This window comes from Nicotiana tabacum, chromosome 7 (genome assembly GCF_000715075.1).
Source record: "Nicotiana tabacum cultivar K326 chromosome 7, ASM71507v2, whole genome shotgun sequence".
Lineage (NCBI taxonomy): Eukaryota > Viridiplantae > Streptophyta > Magnoliopsida > Solanales > Solanaceae > Nicotiana > Nicotiana tabacum.
In genome coordinates this window covers 179,728,434-179,747,330 of record NC_134086.1, presented here as the reverse complement: position 1 = coordinate 179,747,330, position 18,897 = coordinate 179,728,434, and the positions used below count along the sequence as shown (strand labels likewise).

The window sequence follows — 18,897 nt, the reverse complement described above, 5'->3', positions numbered from 1 at the left end:
GATTCGGAGACGCCATTGCAGAGAAAGGACGAACTAAAGGAAAAAAGGTTAAATATATATATAATAGCAACCGTCAAACAAAGAAGTGTAATGATGAAAAGCCTATAATAAAGGCAACTATCATTTCGTGAATAGAGGGGATGAAGAAGCCTTAAAAAAAGGCTGCAGAATTACAGAGCCAATCAGAAGGTGACACGTGTGCAGAGCATTAAATAGAAAAGACAACTGAAGCGTCAGTACTGTCATAACATTGATTACGGCAAAAATTCCCTTTTTGTGAAGATCCACTTCCCAAATATTTAATTGATAAATAAATGGAAAGTGGAAGGACTATCTGTATTGGGAAAAAATTGATTCTGTATATTGAAGATGACGTGTCATAACACGTGGACTGGTCAAAAGGTCAAAACGCAATAAATAGCAGAGAGGCACGGGCGACAACAGATATGGGGAGAAGAAAACAACATAGGTGTGGACCGTTACTCAAATGGCACGAGTCTTGTACCTATTCGAGTCATTTAGAGACCGAAGATCGGAAGAAGTTGAAGATACGAATCTGATAACGTAAAAGAGTCTAAATACAACATTAAATATCAAATACGTTAGAGAATTTGAATTAAATAGAAATGAGTGTGTAACGTTTCTTTTAATGTCATTTATTGCTCATAATTGCCTCATTAAGACAAAGGCATTACACCTTCTCCTAGAATCAACTATAAAAGGAGAAGGACTCAACATCTGTAGACACACGAAATATTATTGAGATTACACTGAAATACAAAACTACTTATTACTTTATTGTTCTCAGAAGTCTTCTATTATTTTCGTCTCCAGATTATTAGTAACCCGAATTTCTCTTTATTTCTAGCTTTGGCCAAAGATTCAAATTTTTGGTTAAGCAGATTTGCCTGCTCAAGTTGACGTCTCCGACAAAAAGAAATGGCACTTAGCTTTTGCTACCATCTATTGTTCGAGAGCTTTCAAATTAAATAAGACGGCCAGCACAAAGGTACTATCACCTCTCCTTGTGCCATCCTACAGTCCAAGAAAAGTCTGGCTAGCCTTTAGCTGTTACACTTACTCTGGCTTATTCGATGAAGAGAATGTATTTTTCAGTTTCAGTTTTTTTACTTATCGGTTTAAAGGTTCAAAATTTTACAGGTTCTAAAATTATGAGTTCGGAGGTTTATGTGTTTGAAAATTTTCGGGTTTATAAATTATAAAGTTTACGGGGTTCGAAATTTTGTGGTTTCGAAAGTTTATGAAATTTGTGGGTTCGGAAGGTTGTTGGTTTGAAAGTTTATGGCTTCATGTTTATTATATCCAAATTATTTATGAATACTCTTGAGAAGTCATTTTCCTTAATTTGCATATCAAACACCAAAAAATAAATAAGATTATTACTTGTTTTTCAAAAAAATATTTTTCACGGAAAACATTTTCCGTTATACCAAACACACCCATAATAAACTTATTTGGTTTCTAAAAAACAAAAAAGGTGGAAGAAAGAAAGGATAAAATAAAGGTGTTTTAGTTATAACAATGATTTAGGAGTTGTTTAGTCTAAATAAACTTTGGCCCTTACATATGAAAGAGGACAAAGGATGTACAGGAGGTGAGCTGTGAATCAAACACATTGAGACGGAGAGATATAAAAATATCAGGGAGGACCATGGCTGACAGAGAATTCGAGATCTGCTTCTGATTAGCATCAAAATCTGGTAATAATAGGACCTTGGTAACCGACCTTACCACGTTAGGTGCCACCAGTAAACGAATATTGTACTTGTCCTCGTGCGGCTAATTACATAATTTGTTAATGGTACACATTAATTAAATGATATGCTTTCTGATTAGCATACTAAGCCATCATAACATGTTAGATGCCAGCGATTTCTTGATAATGTTACCAGGAATATAGTACTTGTTGGCGTGCCTTTAATTGCATAATTCAGAATTTTTTAAATGGTTACACGTTAATTAAATGCTACTACAGTACAACGGGTACTTAAGTTTTTTAAATCATACAAGTGACCAATAAATGATTACTTATAGCAAAGTTTGTGTCGAACTATAGTGAAGTACAGAAACCAAATTATTCATCCTCACATGTTAGAGAAAAAGGAGGAGAGACTATCACAGTAACAATGGCAACTAATCACAGAAAGAAGCAGGTGATAGCAATAATCGGAGCTGGAATAAGTGGCCTATTGGCCTGCAAATACAGTCTTTCAAAAGGTTTCGATCCCATAGTGTTTGAATCCGAGGATAGCATTGGGGGTGTGTGGACTAAGACCATTGAGAGTACAAAGTTGCAGACACCAAGACCTTTTTACCAGTTCTCTGATTTTCCATGGCCCGATTCTGTAACCGATATGTTCCCCGACCAACAAGCTGTGATGGAGTACATTGAATTGTATGCTCGTCACTTTGACTTGCTCCGCCACATTCAGTTCAATAGCAAAGTATTGAGCCTCAGTTATGAATCTGGTGGCGGCTCTGATGGAGAATGGAATTTGTGGGGTGGCACCGGCGAGCCTTTAAGCAGTAAAGGGAAGTGGAATGTCACTGTACAGGACACCCGAACCCCCTCCCCGCAGGTAATTAGTTATTTAACCACCCCTTATATATAGCAAATCCGTTAAAAAATTGCTATATGCCGCTGGGTGTTACTCTTTCTTTATCTCCTATTCCCTTAGTTTGTTTGGCTTACAAGGGGAAAAAATTTGGGTCAATTATTACAGTACTCCCTCCGTTTCATATTATGTGTCGTATTTCTCTTTTATATAACCCTTAAGAAATATTAATTAGAAAAGGTATTGGATGATTCTACCCTTATTTATGACATAAGATATAATATCTCTTCATTGAATATTTATTCTATTTATATGTTATCTCCATCTTCAATAACAATTATTACTAAGGGTAAAAAAGAAAAAAAATAATCAATTTTATCTTGAACTTTTAAAATAACAAATGATTTGAGAGAACTATTTTTAATAACTATGACTATTAATATGAGACGAGGGAGTAGTATTCGTAGTGGAATACGTTAATGCATGACTCAACTTCATACTTTTGTAGGATTTTGAACTAACCACCAGGCCAATACTTAATTAGTAAGAGTGTTTAACCCAAAAAATAATTTTTAAGGTCAAATCAATAATTTTATATTACGGGCCACAAACAACCGATTCAATCCGAAAGATATAAAATTTCGTTAATACAACGTGATAGAGAAGTGGGAAATAAATTCAATGACAGATAATATAATAAAAATAAAGCAGAGAAGAAAGAATTCTTATTGAATGATCCTTGATAGGATAATGAGCCGAACAGAGCTTGAAGGGCCGAATTATGGCTAACTTGAGAGCAATATGCTATAAATTACAATTTATAGAATTGTAAAGAAGAAAATTAGATTTCACTGATGGTGGTAAAAGTATGTCTATTTATAGGGCTACGTAACTAGTCTCCTTGAATTATGGGTCCATTATGAGCATTTACTCAATCCATCCATTACTTTTGGGAGACTTGTAACAGCTGTGTAAATGCTGGAATTCCGTAACTGATGAGTTAATTCCATAACTGATGAGTTAATTCCGTAATTAATGAGTCAATCTTGTGTCTGTTGAGTCAATCTCGTGCCTGTTGAGTCAATCTCGTGCTTGTTGAGTCAATCTCGTGCCTGTTGAGTCAATCACATGCCTGTTGAGTCAATCTCATGCCTGATTGCCTTGTTCTGACCGTTACAATCATTTATTGTATTTATTAATAATTGATTTGTAACTGATGGTGTAATGATGGTAAATCCCATATAATCCGGGATTAATTTATTCCTTCCTCATTTGTAATTATAAGATATTCTCCCGCGCCTAATCTGGGCTATTTTATGATGATCAGTTCCGGGGCTAACATGCATGGTATGAGTATGTTCGGTCCCGGAGGTGTTTCACATATCATCTTTACATGTCATTCTTCACTTTTCTTCAAACTTTATTGACATGTGTCGCCATTTAATAGACCCACATGGCGAGTCTAATTTTTAATAATACAGATAGTTCCCCCACTTTCCGGTTACTCACTATGATGTGATCGGAAAGTGAAAGATTTTATCCTTTTCATCCTTGTCTCTGCTTCATTAAAAACCTTGCCGGAAAAATCCAATAGGGACAAAAACCGGACGAGGGAAAAAAAGTGCAGAACTTAGAGATTCAGATGATAACTCCACCGCTTATGTTCCTTTCGTCAATAATCGGTTGGTTTACCCCTGTCTTGTTTCGGGGTTTGAAGACAACTCTTTGCCTTATGTTTGCAAAGTTTGATATATATATTTCGGCTTTATTTTCTGCCTATTTTAATGTTTGGGTTTTTGTTTCACCCTTTAACTTTGCATTAAAAATGCTTCAATGCTCTGTGACTTTTTTGAATAAGCACGAATTATAAAAGATGACCCTTTTATGAACGACGCTTAATGAAAAAGACGACTCAACTTCATAATAGTGTAAATATACAAAAGAGAGATAGGAATTTTCACATGTTTTTCTTTAACAATATTTTGAAGAAAGTTCTTACATTTAACTTTCATAACATTTCACATGTGTTTGTGTATCGTCTATAACTCATTTTGCAACTGTTTTTTCTTTTAACAGATTCAATATAAGCTTGTACTCGTAACTGTTTTTCTTTTGCAACAGTTTTTTTTGAATTAGTACAAGGAGATAACTATTTTTGTTTACAACAGTTTTAAATATAAGGGTATGAATTTTTACCCATAACTATTTTTATTGATAACAGTTTTCAAATGAATACAAGTGTAATGCTTTCTCATCCGTAACTGTTTTCAGTTACAACAGTTTTTGAGTAAGTACAAAGATGTGCATTTTTTTCCGTAACTAATATTCTACCTTTAACCTTTTTTGACACATTCGTTTATATTTACAAGTGTTTTTGGCTCTTAACTTTCGATTTGTTGGGTAGACCTTAGGCTTGACTTGAATTTTTATTTTTCTAGTCTTCTTTGCCTTCCATATATATAGTCCCCAAGTGTTAGAGCTTTAAAGTATGAAATCTGGAGCATTTGATTATTCCTTCCACGTGGTCCATTTCCTGAAAAGGAAAAACATATGGGACTCGGAGGTATATATTTAGATGATAACTGCTTAACCAACCCCCCCTTTTTACCAAAAGGGTTGTAACCTAGACCGGGATTAATACAGTGTTCCTTAATATAGTGTTCCTCGTGTGTCTTTCGGGTCTAATATCATCATTTGGTATTTTAGAGAATTTATCCGAGTACTAATTTTTCTTGGCACTTTAGAAAATTATTTGAGTGCTCATACTTAGTCTTTTAGACTTAAAATATATATTTGGATGCATCGTTACATGTGCGATGTCTTAATGTTGCACCTTTGGGTGTCTAACTTTTATATAAAAGAGGGCTCTTTTATATACTTTAAACGCTATGAAGAGGACGTCTCCTTTTCATTCAGGCGTAAAATAGGATCGATTGATCCGAGTAGACTTTTAGTCTGAGGGAATATTAGTCCTGGTAGGATTTACAAGAATATTGACCCCTAAATTACAATGTATAGAATTGTAGAGAAGAAAATTAGATTCCACTGATGGTGGTAAAAGTATATCTATTTATAGGGCTAAATCTAAGTAACTAGTCTCCTTGAATTATGGGTCCATTATGAGCATTTACTTAATCCATCCATTACTTTTGGAAGACTTGTAATAGTTGTGTAAATGCTGGAATTCTGTAACTGATGAGTTAATTCCGTAATTAATGAGTCAATCTCGTACCTGTTGAGTCAATCTCATGCATGTTGAGTCAATCTCGTGCCTGATTGCCTTGTTCTGACCGTTACAATCATTTATTGCATTTATTAATAATTGATTTGTAACTGATGGTGTAATGATGGTAAATCCCATATAATCCGGGATTAATTTATTCCTTCCTCATTTGTAACTATGAGATATTCTCCCGCGTCTGATCTGGGTTATTTCATGATGATCAGTTCCGGGGCTAACATGCATGGTATGAGTATGTTCGGTCCCGAAGGTGTTTCACATATCATTTTTACATGTCATTCTTCACTTTTCTTCAAACTTTATTGATATGTGTTGCCATTTAATAGACCCACATGGCGAGTCTAACTTTTACTAATACAAATAGTAGTAGAGCTGTCAAGCTAGTATGATTAACACTGTTTTAATATAATTTCCCAATAATTACTCGTGATTCAAACATAAAGCAATACTGAAATTTCTCTTCTTCGAGGACCGACAACTAGTCCCTATAGAACCTCCATTAAAAAAGAAGAGGAGTGTGTAAAATGATTGTTTGTAGCGGTTCTCTGTAACTGTACGATAGAGTGCCATTTCAAAAACTTTTACAAGTTCAATTCAAAGTTTATTGTTGGGTTATTATTTGAGTCATCTCCTGCTTGATATCTATCTCTATAACGCTGTAATCTGTGCTTGCTAGCCAGGTTTGTTTAACCAAAAAATAAAATTTCAGTCAAAGTTAGAATTTAAAAGAACGCAGGTTACTGATAATCAAAAGAATATGTAGAAGAAGGTAATTTAGAGTAATCAGAGTATAATCAGGAGAAAAACAAGTGAATCAAAGTATATTCCAATTGTGTCTTGTGTTTACAAGTGACCAGATACCTCCCTTTTATAGGTATCTTGAAGATATGTGTTTCCTCCTCATTATGAATAATTAAAGACATTGAATGCTACGTTACACAATCATTGTAATCAATACAAATTCTCTAACGTATCCAGTATTTAATGCCTGTCGAATTTCATATATGCGCTCTTTATTATGGTCAGATTCATTCCTTTTGATAAATGATTTAAATAGATACGGGCGCTGAATCCTTCAAATGTCCTCTCGTGCCTCTTCCTTTGCCTTTGCTCGTTTCTACTGCTACCCGTGCCTCTTGACTAATTATAATTCTTTGACTATTTGACCAGTCCACGTGTCTCAACATGTCACTTGCATATATAAATGCAATTACCCCCCCCCCCCACTTTCCATTTATTCATCAATTGAATATTTGGGAAGTGGATTTCATTAAAACAAAAAAATTTGTCACCATTAATGCTATGACAAAATTGACGCTTCAATTGTCACTTCCATTAATATTTCGTACACGTATCAATTTTCCATTGGCTCTGCAGTTTTTGCAGCCTTTTTCATGGTTTTTACGGTTCTACTATTAATGAAGTGCCAGTTATCATAATTATGGTCTTTCCACCTCCGCACTTTTACCTTTGGCGGTTGCTTATCGGTATAAATATAATTTTTCCCCTTTTTCTTTTATCACATAAAGCTTATTGAACACTTATTTCTCCAAATCTCTGTTTACTTCTTCCTTAAATCATTCTTCTTCGATATGTCTTCTCCAAACCGTAACCCTGAGAGAGTTTCAATTACTGACTCCTTCCCCAATGCCCGTGTTAGGCACAGAAGGGGAGGTAGACTTTGTAGTTTAGGATCTACTCGAGGTGGTTCGTCTATGCTTTCTTCTGGTTCTGGTCCTTCCTCTAGAACCAGAGGTTCCCTTTCTCACAAATCTTCTTCTAGGGGTAAAGATCATTCGGAACCTTTACGCGAACCTTTAGTAGATGAGATAGTCCCTTCAGAATTGTCTTTTTACCATGACAGGGAATCTCTTAAAAATCAGGTTTCCACATTAGATCGTGTCGATGCTTACCCTACTCAAATTACAGAGGTTTTGACTCTTATGGTTTGTAAGGACTGTCATTGGAGTAATGATTTTCCCATTATTATCCCTAATCCGAATCAGAGAAGTACTTCCTATTTAACTGAGTTCTCTTTTGTTTACACTTACCCTTTTACTTTAGGGTTTAGACCAACAATCGACCCAGTCATTCTTGAATTTTGCCGTTTCTTCAGTGTTTGCTTGGGTCAAGTTGGCCGCTATGAGGTGGGTAACTATTGAAATTCCTGCTGAGAACAGCCTTTTGAGAAAGTCAGGTCAGGCGGATGTATGGCTGGAGCCTCTTATTGGCCCAATTGAAAAAGCAAAGCTGGAGAGCCACAGTTCCCTGACTTTAATGAATGATATCGTTCATGCCACTCTGAAGGTATTTTCCTTCTCTCCCTTTTTTACTTTGCAACATTTTTCATCTTTGGGATTCTTATTTCTTCTACTTTTTTAGGTCAATCTTATCGGCACAAAATTGATAAAAAGAATTGCCCCTTTGGAGAAGATAGCACGCGACTCTTAATTGGAAGCAACCAATTGGAAGGGGCAATTTAAGAGTGCTCAACTTGATATAGAGAGCTTACAAGAGAGCAAAAATACCTTAGAGCAGCGAGTATGAGCTTTAACTTCCGAATTGGCGGTTACAAAAGCTTCTTCACACCAAGCAGAGAAAGACAATGAGCATCTCGAGTCCTCCTTCTCAGAGCACCTATCTAAAGCTAGTGAAGAGATCAGAGAATTAAAGGCTCTTTTAAACCAAAATGAAGTTTACGCTGGGGAGCTTGTGCAAAATTTGACTCAAGCACAAGAAGACCTCAGAATCTCTGCTGATAAGGTGTGTGCTTTAGAATGCTCCCACGCCTCTCTTCAAGCTTCCCACAGCTCCGCCTTGGCTGAAAATGAAGAGCTAAAAAATGAGATCGCTGCTTGGGAAAAGGATTATGAGATCCTTGAAGAAAAATTTGTTGTTGAGGCAAGTTGGGATTTTTTGAATTCCCGTCGTGACACCCTACTTGAAGCTGGCCAAGAAAACTTCAACCTGGAGTTGGAGTTAGCTAAAATCAACGAAACCATTGAAAAAGCTCAACAAACGCAGGGCTTCCCTTCTCCCGTGGATGAAGTTCCCGTGGCTTAAGTTCTCATGAATGTTGAAGCTGATACGGGTATCATGACTATTTCAAACCCGATCGAGCCCGTTGCTGCAAGCCAAGTTGAAATCGCGCCTGCTCATGCACCTGCCCAAATTGAGCCTGCTGCTATTGACGTTCCTGCCTCAATACCATAAACTTCTTAGTGACCAGTTTTAATCATTCAAATGATTTTTTTTTGTTTTGATTTTGGAAGTTTGTAATAAAACCCTTAACTTCATTTGAGGGTTGATTTTAGAAACGTCAGTCCCCAAGTCTTTTAATGGGGCAATCTAAACAATTTCGTAGTTTTATGACTAAGTTCGAACTTAGTCTTAGATTTTTATACATATTAAGAAGTTTTTTATCTTAAACTTCTGCTTGCTTTATTCTTGCCTTTATTTTTAAGGACTTATAGAATAATTTGCATTTTTGTTTTCCGAAAAATGCTTCTGTTAACCTCATGATTAATTTAAACATGAGTTTTATAAAAGAGGGCCCTTTTATATTCCAATACTTAATGAAGAAAACGTCTCAACTTCATAATGATATTATCATACAACAAAATAAATAGGAATACACATGTTTCCCTGAAATAACTTTGACAAGATTTTATTTTTGAACCGTGTCTAGTTCCAAATAAAACTTTACATATATTTGAATTACATCTATAACTTTCTCGTAACTGTTTTTCTTGTAACAGATTCAAAAGAAGAATAATAGACACGAGGGTTTTACTTATAGCCCGTTTTAGTACATAACATTTGCCCTAACTATAGTGAGGTTTTTCTTTAGCCTTAGCTCGTGGCTTTATGACTTTTACTCTGTACTTGACTCTTTTAGGCTTGATTTTTCCTTAATCTTCTTTGCCTTCTTTATACATATGTCCGTGTATATTATGTAGTCCCCCAAGTGTTTGAGTGTTGAAGTATGAAGCCTCGAACACTTGATAGTTTCTCTCGTTTGGTCCTTTTCCTGAAAAGGAAAAACATACGGGACTCGGAGGGACGATTATAGATGAAGACTGCATAACCCGTTTGCATTTCTATTAGAATAATTATAACCTTAGGCAAGGAATTTTAGGTTACTCCATGTGCCTTATAGGTCGTGACTCATCATTTAGTACAGGTTATCATTTTGCCTATCATCTAAAATCGTTAGTAAAATTTTAACAATTCAAAAATGAAATTTTAAAATGGTTATACCTGACCGTGGGTTTTCCTTAGAAATAGTATCTCTTTAAATGAACATCATTCAAATGCGAAGGTAGTAACTTTCCATCCATTGTCTCCAGTTCATATTCTCCTTTTCCTGCAACATCACGCAATCTGTAGTGTCCTTCCCTTGTTGGACTTAATTTCCCTGTGTTAGCTACCTTTGTAGACTGAAAACCCTTTTTAAGCACGAAGTCCCCAATTTTGAAGAACCTGAGGCGTGCTTTTCTATTGTAGTATCGTTCTATGACTTGCTTTTGTGCTGTCATTCTTATTAAACCAGCTTCTCCCCGCCCCTCGAGTAAATTTAGGTTGACCCGCATCTCCTCGTCATTAGATTCTTGTGTCGCCTGTGTGAACCGTGTACTTCGTTCCCCTATCTCAACTGGAACTAAAGCCTCAGCTCCATAAACCAATGAGAACGATGTTTCTCCTGTACTTGTTTTTGCAGTTGTGCGATATGCACATAAAACTCTAGGTAACACTTCAGGCCAGTTTCCTTTTGATTCCTCTAGTCGTTTCTTTAAATTGTTGATAATGACTTTGTTCGTTGATTCTGCCTGTCCATTACCCACCGGATGATAGGGTATTGACGTAATACTTTTAATTTTCCAGCTTTGAAAAAATTCCGTGATCTGAGCTCCAATAAACTGAGGACCATTATCACATACGATCTCCTTTAGTACGCCGAATCGACATATGATATTCCGCCAAATAAAGTCTCTGACTTCCTTTTCTCACACATGTTTGAATGCACCTGCCTCTACCCATTTAGTAAAATAATCAGTGAGAACAAGCAAAACTTTACCTGTCCTCTTTCTTGCGGTAATGGACCTACGATATCTATTCCCCATTTCATAAATGGCCATGGAGCAATGACCGGATTTAACAATTCCGAAGGTCTATGCATATTGTTACCGTACCTCTGGCATTTATCACATTTGGCCACGAAACTTTCTTCCTCCTCTTCCATTTTAGGCCAGTAATAACCTGCCCTAATTAAGGTTCTTACTAGTGATCTTACACCTGCGTGATTCCCGTAATGACCCTCGTGTATTTCTCTCATTACATACTCTATTTGTGAAGGTCCAAGGCACCTTGCTAAGGGTCCACCGAACATTTTACGATATAGATTGCCTTGTTTTAAGCAGTACCGAGCGGCCTGCCTTCGAAGCACATAAGCCTTTTTCTTGTCATCAAGGACGGTTCCATACTGCAAAAAAGCAACAATTTCGTTCCTCCAATCCCAGGTTAAGTTATTAAAATTTATCTCATTCGCATCAGGATCAAGAACTGAATAAAATAAATGTATCACTGAGGCATTTGCATCGTTTGCCACGTCGGCCGCAGATGCGAGATTTGCTAGGGCGTCTGCTTCAAGATTTTCGTCCCTGGGTATTTGTCCACTTTTCCAATCTTGAAATTGTTTTATCAATTTCCGTACTTTTTCCAAGTACTGCTGCATCCTTGCTTCCCTGGCTGTATAAGTCCCCAGCATTTGATTAACTACGAGTTGTGAATCATTTTTTATTATAATCTGATTTATGCCAAGTTCCCGTGCCAGTTCTAAACCTACAATCATAGCCTCATATTCTGCCTCATTGTTAGTTATGGAATGACATTTAATAGCTTACCGAATGGTTTCACCCATAGGTGGTACCAATACTACCCCCAAACCTGCTCCTCTCACGTTAGATGAGCCATCTGTGAATAAAGTCCAAGTTCCTAGGTTAGCTCCATTGAACACCTGTAATTCTTTTTCTGCTTCTAATTGTATTCCCTGACTAAAATCAGCCACGAAATCAACTAATCCTTGTGATTTTATAGCAGTTCTAGGTTGGTATACTATTTCGTATTCACTTAACTCTATTGCCCACTTAGCTAACCTACCTGATAACTCATGCTTATGTAATATGTTACGTAAAGGGTAAGTAGTTACCACAACTATAGGATGACACTGAAAGTAAGGTCTTAACTTTCTAGATGCCATGATCAACGCAAGTGCAAGTTTTTCTAACTGAGGATACCTCGTCTTTGCATCTAACAAAGATTTACTTACGTAATAGATAGGTGATTGTTTACCTTGCTCTTCTCGGACCAAAACAGCACTTACCGCCACCTCCGAAACAGCAAGGTAGAGGAGTAACTTTTCCCCAGCCTTTGGTTTTGCCAACAAAGGTGGATTTGATAAGTACGTTTTCAAATTCCTAAGTGCTTGTTGACATTCCTCATTCCATTCAAAATGATCATGCTTCTTAAGGGCTGAGAAGAATTTAAAACACTTCTCTGATGATTTAGAGATGAATCTTCCCAAGGCCGCAATTCTCTTTGTTAATCTTTGAACTTCTTTCTTGTTTGAAAGTATGTCAGGGATTTCCTCAATGGATTTAATCTGTACAGGATTTACTTCAATTCCACGGTTAGAAACAAGAAAACCCAAAAACTTACCTGATGCAACGCCAAATGCACATTTTTCGGGATTTAACTTCATATTAAATTTACGCAAAATTGAAAATGTGTCAGATAAGTGTGATATGTGATTTTTTGAGTACTGAGTTTTAACAAGCATATCATCTATATATACCTCCATTGTCTTTCCTAAATATTCCTGAAATATTTTGGTAACTAACCTCTGATACGTTGCACCTGCATTCTTTAGACCAAAGGGCATTACTTTATAATAGTAAGTCCCCTGTCTGTTATGAATGAATTTTTTTCTTCATCTGCCGGATCCATTTTAATCTGATTATAACCTGAATATGCATCTAAAAAACTTAACAATTTGTGACCTGCAGTTACATCAATCAATTGATCTATGTGTGGTAGTGGAAAAGAATCTTTAGGGCAGGCTTTGTTAAGATCTGTATAATCTACACAAACCCACCACTTACCATTTTTCTTTGGAACCACAACAGTATTGGCTAACCAGTTAGGATATTTTACCTCTCGAATGGAACCAAGTTTTAGCAATTTTTGGACTTCTTCTTGAATCACCTGATTCTTGAAAGTTCCCTGCTTTCTTTTCTTTTGCTTCACAGGAGGATATAACGGATCTTCATTTAGTTTATGATTCATCACCTCCGGTGGTATTCCTGTCATGTCGGAGTGGGACCAAGCAAAGCAGTCCATGTTAGTTTTCAAAAATTCAATTAACTTACCTTTCATTCTTTGGTCAAGATTAGCTCCGACATAGACTTTTTTTATCAGGCCATTGAGCGAATAACACGACAGGTTCTAATTCCTCTATCGTTGTTTTGATATCTTCATTCTCTTCTGGTTCTTGAATGGTATCAGGCCTTGAGTCTATATCTGTTCGCCCTTGTTCAGTTGAGGTTTGTGTTGTGATGTCTTCAACTGCCTTCTGTGATTGCTATTTGCCTCCACTTCTTGTGCTTGTATCTGCAACGGAGTTAATAGCCCTGGACGTATGTTGATCTCTACGAATTTGACAAATTCCCCATGGCGATGGAAATTTGATAACTTGATGCAAGGTTGAAGGAACAACATCCATTTCATGGATCCATGGTCTCCCCAGAATCATGTTGTAAGCCATCTCCATGTCTACTACCTGAAACTTTGTATCTTTGACGACCCCTTCAGCAAAAGTGGTGAGTGTTACCTCTCTTTTTGTGACAACACTGGAATTATCAAATCCAGATAGAGTATGCACCTTTGGTATTACTCCATCTTCTGCTTGCATCTCACGTAGCACTCTTAGCAAAATAATGTTCACGGAACTACCTGGATCAATTAAAACTCGTTTCACATTTGTATCATGCACAATTAAAGATATTACCAGTGCATCGTTATAGGGATTAATACGCCATCTGTATCTACATTATTGAATGTAATATTGCCTTCTTCTAGAACATGCCGCACCCATTTTCCTTGGGTAATAGTTACTTTGGAAGTTTTGTTAGCTGCAATATATGACACACCATTGATGTCTTCACCCCCACTTATAACGTTAACGGTTCTTTTGGGAGATGGTGGTTTTGGAGGCTCCTGAATGTTCTTCATGTAAGCTTGCTTGCCTTTCTCACTGAACAACTCAGTAAGATATCCTTGTTTTAATAAATGATCAACTTCACATTGTAAAAATCTGCAATCTGTTGTTTTATGCCCGTGATCATTATGGAACTCGCACCAATGGTCAGGGTTGCGCCTGTTTGGATTCGATCTCATTTCCTTTGGCCATCGAACCTTATCTCTCATGCTTTTCAAAACAGCTACGAGCTCGGAGGTGCTGACGTTGAAGTTGTAACCTCCGAATCTCGCTTTTAAATTTCTATCATCATCAAGTGACTCATAGTTGTTTCGTTCTCTGCACGTCTTGAACGTATACTTTCTTCTTTTTGAGATCGGGGAACAGTATCTTCCTCAATCCTCAACTTCGTGCTATACCTGTTATAAACATCATTCCACGTTGTAGTTGGGAATTCTCGAAGGATTTCCTTGAGTCTCCTCGTAGCTTCCGAGCTTTTTTCATTCAAATTGCTTGTGAAAGCTATAGTTGCCCAGTTATCAGGTACACACGACAATGTCATTCTTTCGCGTTGAAATCTGTCCACGAATTCTCTAAGCAATTCTGAATCTCCTTGCTTAATTTTGAAAATATCCTCCATTCTATTTTCCACTTTTTGCTCCCGAGTGTGCTTTGATCAAAGAATCTGCAAGCTCAGCAAAAGAGTTTATAGAATTTTCAGGTAAAAAGGAATACCATGTTAGTGCTCCTTTGGTAAGTGTTTCACCAAATTTCTTGACTAATACCGATTCGATCTCCTGCTTAGTCAAATCATTGCCTTTTACGCCCGTTGTGAATGCAGTCACGTGGTCTCGTGGGTCTGTTGTTCCATCATACTTTGGAATATCAGGCATTTTGAACTTTTTTGGAATTGGGAGTGGGGCAGCACTTGGCTTCCAGGGTTGTTGCGAATATCTGTCCATGTCTACCCCTTTGATTATGGGCGGCACCCCGGGTATCTGCTCCATGCGTTCACTTTGCTCCTTGAGCTGTTTCTGCAAGGTTAGTACTAAATTTTGTAAATCAGAATTAATTACATTACCTGGTTCTCTCTCCTGCGGTTTACTGGGAGTTCCACCACTGCCTGAGTTAACAAGCCCGGAACGAGGGTTTTCTATAGTGTTATTATTTGGAGAAGGTGTGGGTGTTGCAACAGGTAACTGGTTAACAAGCACCTCAACAGCTTTGTTGACTTGAGCAGTAATTAATTTCTGCAAAGCTTCATCAACAGCTTCAGCATTTTCAAATTGAGCATACTCATTTATTTGAGATCCATCAGGAGTACCCTCACGAGATTGTCGTGGAGAGTCATGCGGAGTAGGAACTTGAATGTTAATATTTTGTGGGCCTCCCTGACGTTGCTGGTTCTCTTGGTTTCCTGGGGTGTTGTCATTGTTATTCGACATAATTGATGTAACAAGGAAGATCAAGTTAAAAGAAAATAGATTATCAGATTCCCGGTAATGGAACCAATTTGTTTAACCAAAAAATAAAATTTCAGTCAAAGTTAGATTTAGAAGAACACGGGTTACTGATAATCAAAAGAATATGTAGAAGAAGGTAATTTAGAGTAACCAGAGTGTAATCAGGAGAAAAACAAGTGAATTAAAGTATATTCCAATTGTGTCTTGTGTTTACAAGTGACCAGATACCTCCATTTTATAGGTATCTTTAAGATATGCGTTTCTTCCAAATCATAATAAGGCTATTATGAATAATTAAAGACATTGAATGCTACGTTACACAATTATTGTAATCAATACAAATTCTCTAATGTCTCCAGTATTTAATGCCTGTCGAATTTTGTATCTGCGCTCTGTATTATGGTCAGATCCATTCCTTTTGATAAATGATTTAAATAGATACGGGTGCTGAATCCTTCAAATGTTCTCCCGTGCCTCTTCCTTTCCCTTTGCTCGTTTCTACTGCTACCCGTGCCTCTTGACTAATTATAATTCTTTGACTATTTGACCAGTCCACGTGTCTCAACATGTCACTTGCAATTTTTCCCAATACAATGTTATTCGTATATCAGTTACAATGACTAAAGCTTTCTTGTAAGCAGATCAGAAGCTGTTACAATCAAGCCATAAGAATTTACTATGCTGAAGATATGTTTGGGCGGGGAAAAAGAAGATTCGTATAATGAAATACTATTAATTTGTGGTTTGACCATATCTCTCATGGCTGCAGGTATACCAAGTTGATTTTGTAGTGGTTTGCGTGGGAAGATTCAGCCAAGTTCCAAACATCCCTGAATTTCCTCTAAACAAAGGTCCCGAAGTTTTTGAGGGTAAGGTTATCCATTCAATGGATTATTCCAAAATGGACTCAACAACTGCAACCAACTTGGTTAAAGGAAAACATGTAGCCGTCATCGGATCCATGAAATCTGGAATGGACATTGCCATGGAGTGCTCCACAGTTAATGGTAAGTACGGCTACTACTGATTTTCCATTATACCTCCATTCCCTGGACCTCTTTATTGTTTGTTTATAGACATCAGCTTGAGTCTGTTTGCACTAATTTTGCAGGGATTGAATATCCATGCACAGTAATAACCAGGACACCACATTGGAACATTCCCGATTATTTTCCATGGGGATTTCCTTTGGAATATCTCTACCTAAATAGATTCTCCGAACTTATGGTGCATAAACCTGGCGAAGGCATTCTTCTAAGTCTCCTCGCCACAACTCTGTCACCTTTGGTAAATATTTATGAGTAGCTTGAAATATCTTGTTGAATAGCTTCCTGTCGAACAACTAACATGCAATTCTAGCTAATTAGTCGATTTCACTATCATATTTTACAGAGGTGGGCCTTCTCAAAATTTGTAGAAAGCCATATAAAACACAAACTGGGGCTTGCAAAACATGGAATGGTGCCAGATCATAGTTTCTTAAGCGAATTGAGTTCATGTTTAGTTTCTATAGTGCCTGAGGGCTTTTATGACAGAGTTGAGGAAGGAAGTATCAAGCTCAAGAAAGCAAAGAGCTTTGGATTCTCTAAAGAAGGCATCGTGCTCGAGGGTCAGGCTGAACCAATAAAATCCGACTTAGTCATACTCGCTACTGGCTTCAATGGAATTGATAAGCTCAAACACATTTTTGAATCACCAAAATTCCAGGGCTTCATTGTAGGGAAAGATGATGATGCAGTTCCTCTCTATAGGTGAGTATTAAATCCTTGTGTAGCGGTGGGAATTCTCTTGCATACGTTCATCAGATTTATCCGAATGTATATAACCTCATCTTGTGTGAAAGTAATGTCATTTCGGATGATTTTCAGGGAATGCATTCATCCCCAAATTCCACAACTGGCAATAATTGGATTCTCAGAAAGTGATGCAAATCTATACACCTCGGAAATAAGATGCCGATGGCTGGCAGAACTTTTTGATGGAAAATTTAAGCTACCTAATATCAAGGTAATGGAGAAAGACATAGCAGAATGGGATAAATACAAGAAGAGATATTCATATTCGAAGAACTACAGGAGATCATGCATCGCTACGTTGCATATTTGGTACAATGACCAACTGTGCAGGGATATGGGCTGGAATCCTAAGAGGAAAAAGGGTCTTTTGGCTGAGTGGTTCGATCCTTATGGACCAATGGATTATGCCGGCTAACATATAGTATAAGAGTATCCTCTCCTAGTTTCAGAGAGGTCTCCTTTATCTGTTTCTCGCTTGTTTTCAAAATCCTGCTGTACTTTTCTTATTTTCTTTCGTGTTGATGGCCGGGTGCTTTACAACTTATTGTATCATATTGTTACTTTAAATTCAATGTTTGTTTTGATTGTTACTTAATTTTTGTCGTTACATAACAACGAAAAGCATCACTTTATGGAACGACCGATTTGGTATGGTGGTCGCATCGTTACCTTATTTTTTCTCTCATCTTGCACTTCCTTATTATTAAATAATGTTATTTTATCCTTTATCGGACTTTTTTATACAATAATTCAACTTCGTACCTTACTTTTTCTTTATAATATTGCAAGTTTATTCTTCATAATGTTGGTACATGATATCATGAAATGTTGGCAAACAAGAAAATCTATTCAAGCATTGTATACATCAAAACAATACAGTACATTATGAAACGATACATAACAACCATCCAAACAAGCTGTCATAGAACGATCGATTTGGTGTGGTCGCATTGTTACCTTATATATTCCTCTCATCTTGTCCTTCCTTATTATTAAATAATCATCTTTTATCTTTTACCCTACATTTATATATAATAATACTATCTCGTATTATTTTTTTTAATATAACATTGCAAGTTTATTCTTTATACTATTGGTGCATGACATCATGAAATGACGACAAGTAATACAATATATCTAAATATTGTATACATCAAAATGATACAATATACTAACCGTTGCCTATGTGAGAGTCAAACACAGGAAATTGCGAGATATCTGTTTGCTGAATGCTCTTGGATAAAGGAAGTTCGACAACAGTTAATGCCATGGCTAGGAACTACAATACAGCTGGGAGAAGTAAAATAAGTGTTGACAGCAGTATGGAGTGCAATGGTGTATCATGCGTGAAAGGCAATAAACTGGAAAATTTTCAAGGGAAGAAATGTAAATAAAGAGTTAGTTGTGACACAGATAAAAAAGGAAACCATGGAGAGAATAGGGGTAGTTCAACTGTCTAAGAAAGCACGTAGATGTCAGAGTCTTTTTAGAAACTCGTTTGCAATTAGTTGCAGTTGGAGGCCTAGTACTTTGCTGTCACAATCCATTTCCATAATAGGCCATGATG

General features: G+C 36.8%; 1 protein-coding gene across 1 annotated transcript; it reads left to right on the top strand.

Annotated features, from left to right (window-relative positions):
• The first annotated feature begins 2,035 nt into the window (after positions 1-2,035).
• LOC107765266 (putative flavin-containing monooxygenase 1) lies at positions 2,036-17,981 on the top strand. The gene is made up of 5 exons (XM_075218243.1): positions 2,036-2,600; positions 16,304-16,541; positions 16,646-16,821; positions 16,927-17,285; positions 17,403-17,981. Exons 1-5 carry the CDS (start codon positions 2,148-2,150, stop codon positions 17,743-17,745), a joined length of 1,569 nt encoding a protein of 522 aa, XP_075074344.1. The 5' UTR covers positions 2,036-2,147; the 3' UTR covers positions 17,746-17,981.
• The last annotated feature ends 916 nt before the right edge of the window (positions 17,982-18,897 follow it).

What these genes read in the sequence shown, in the direction of transcription:
- LOC107765266 (XM_075218243.1), top strand. Translation starts at nt 2,148, where the DNA reads ATGGCAACTAATCACAGAAAGAAGCAGGTGATAGCAATAATCGGAGCT. An exon ending in CCCGAACCCCCTCCCCGCAG is followed by an intron (nt 2,601 to 16,303) that starts GTAATTAGTTAT and finishes TCATGGCTGCAG; the next exon opens with GTATACCAAGTTGATTTTGT. An exon ending in GGAGTGCTCCACAGTTAATG is followed by an intron (nt 16,542 to 16,645) that starts GTAAGTACGGCT and finishes CTAATTTTGCAG; the next exon opens with GGATTGAATATCCATGCACA.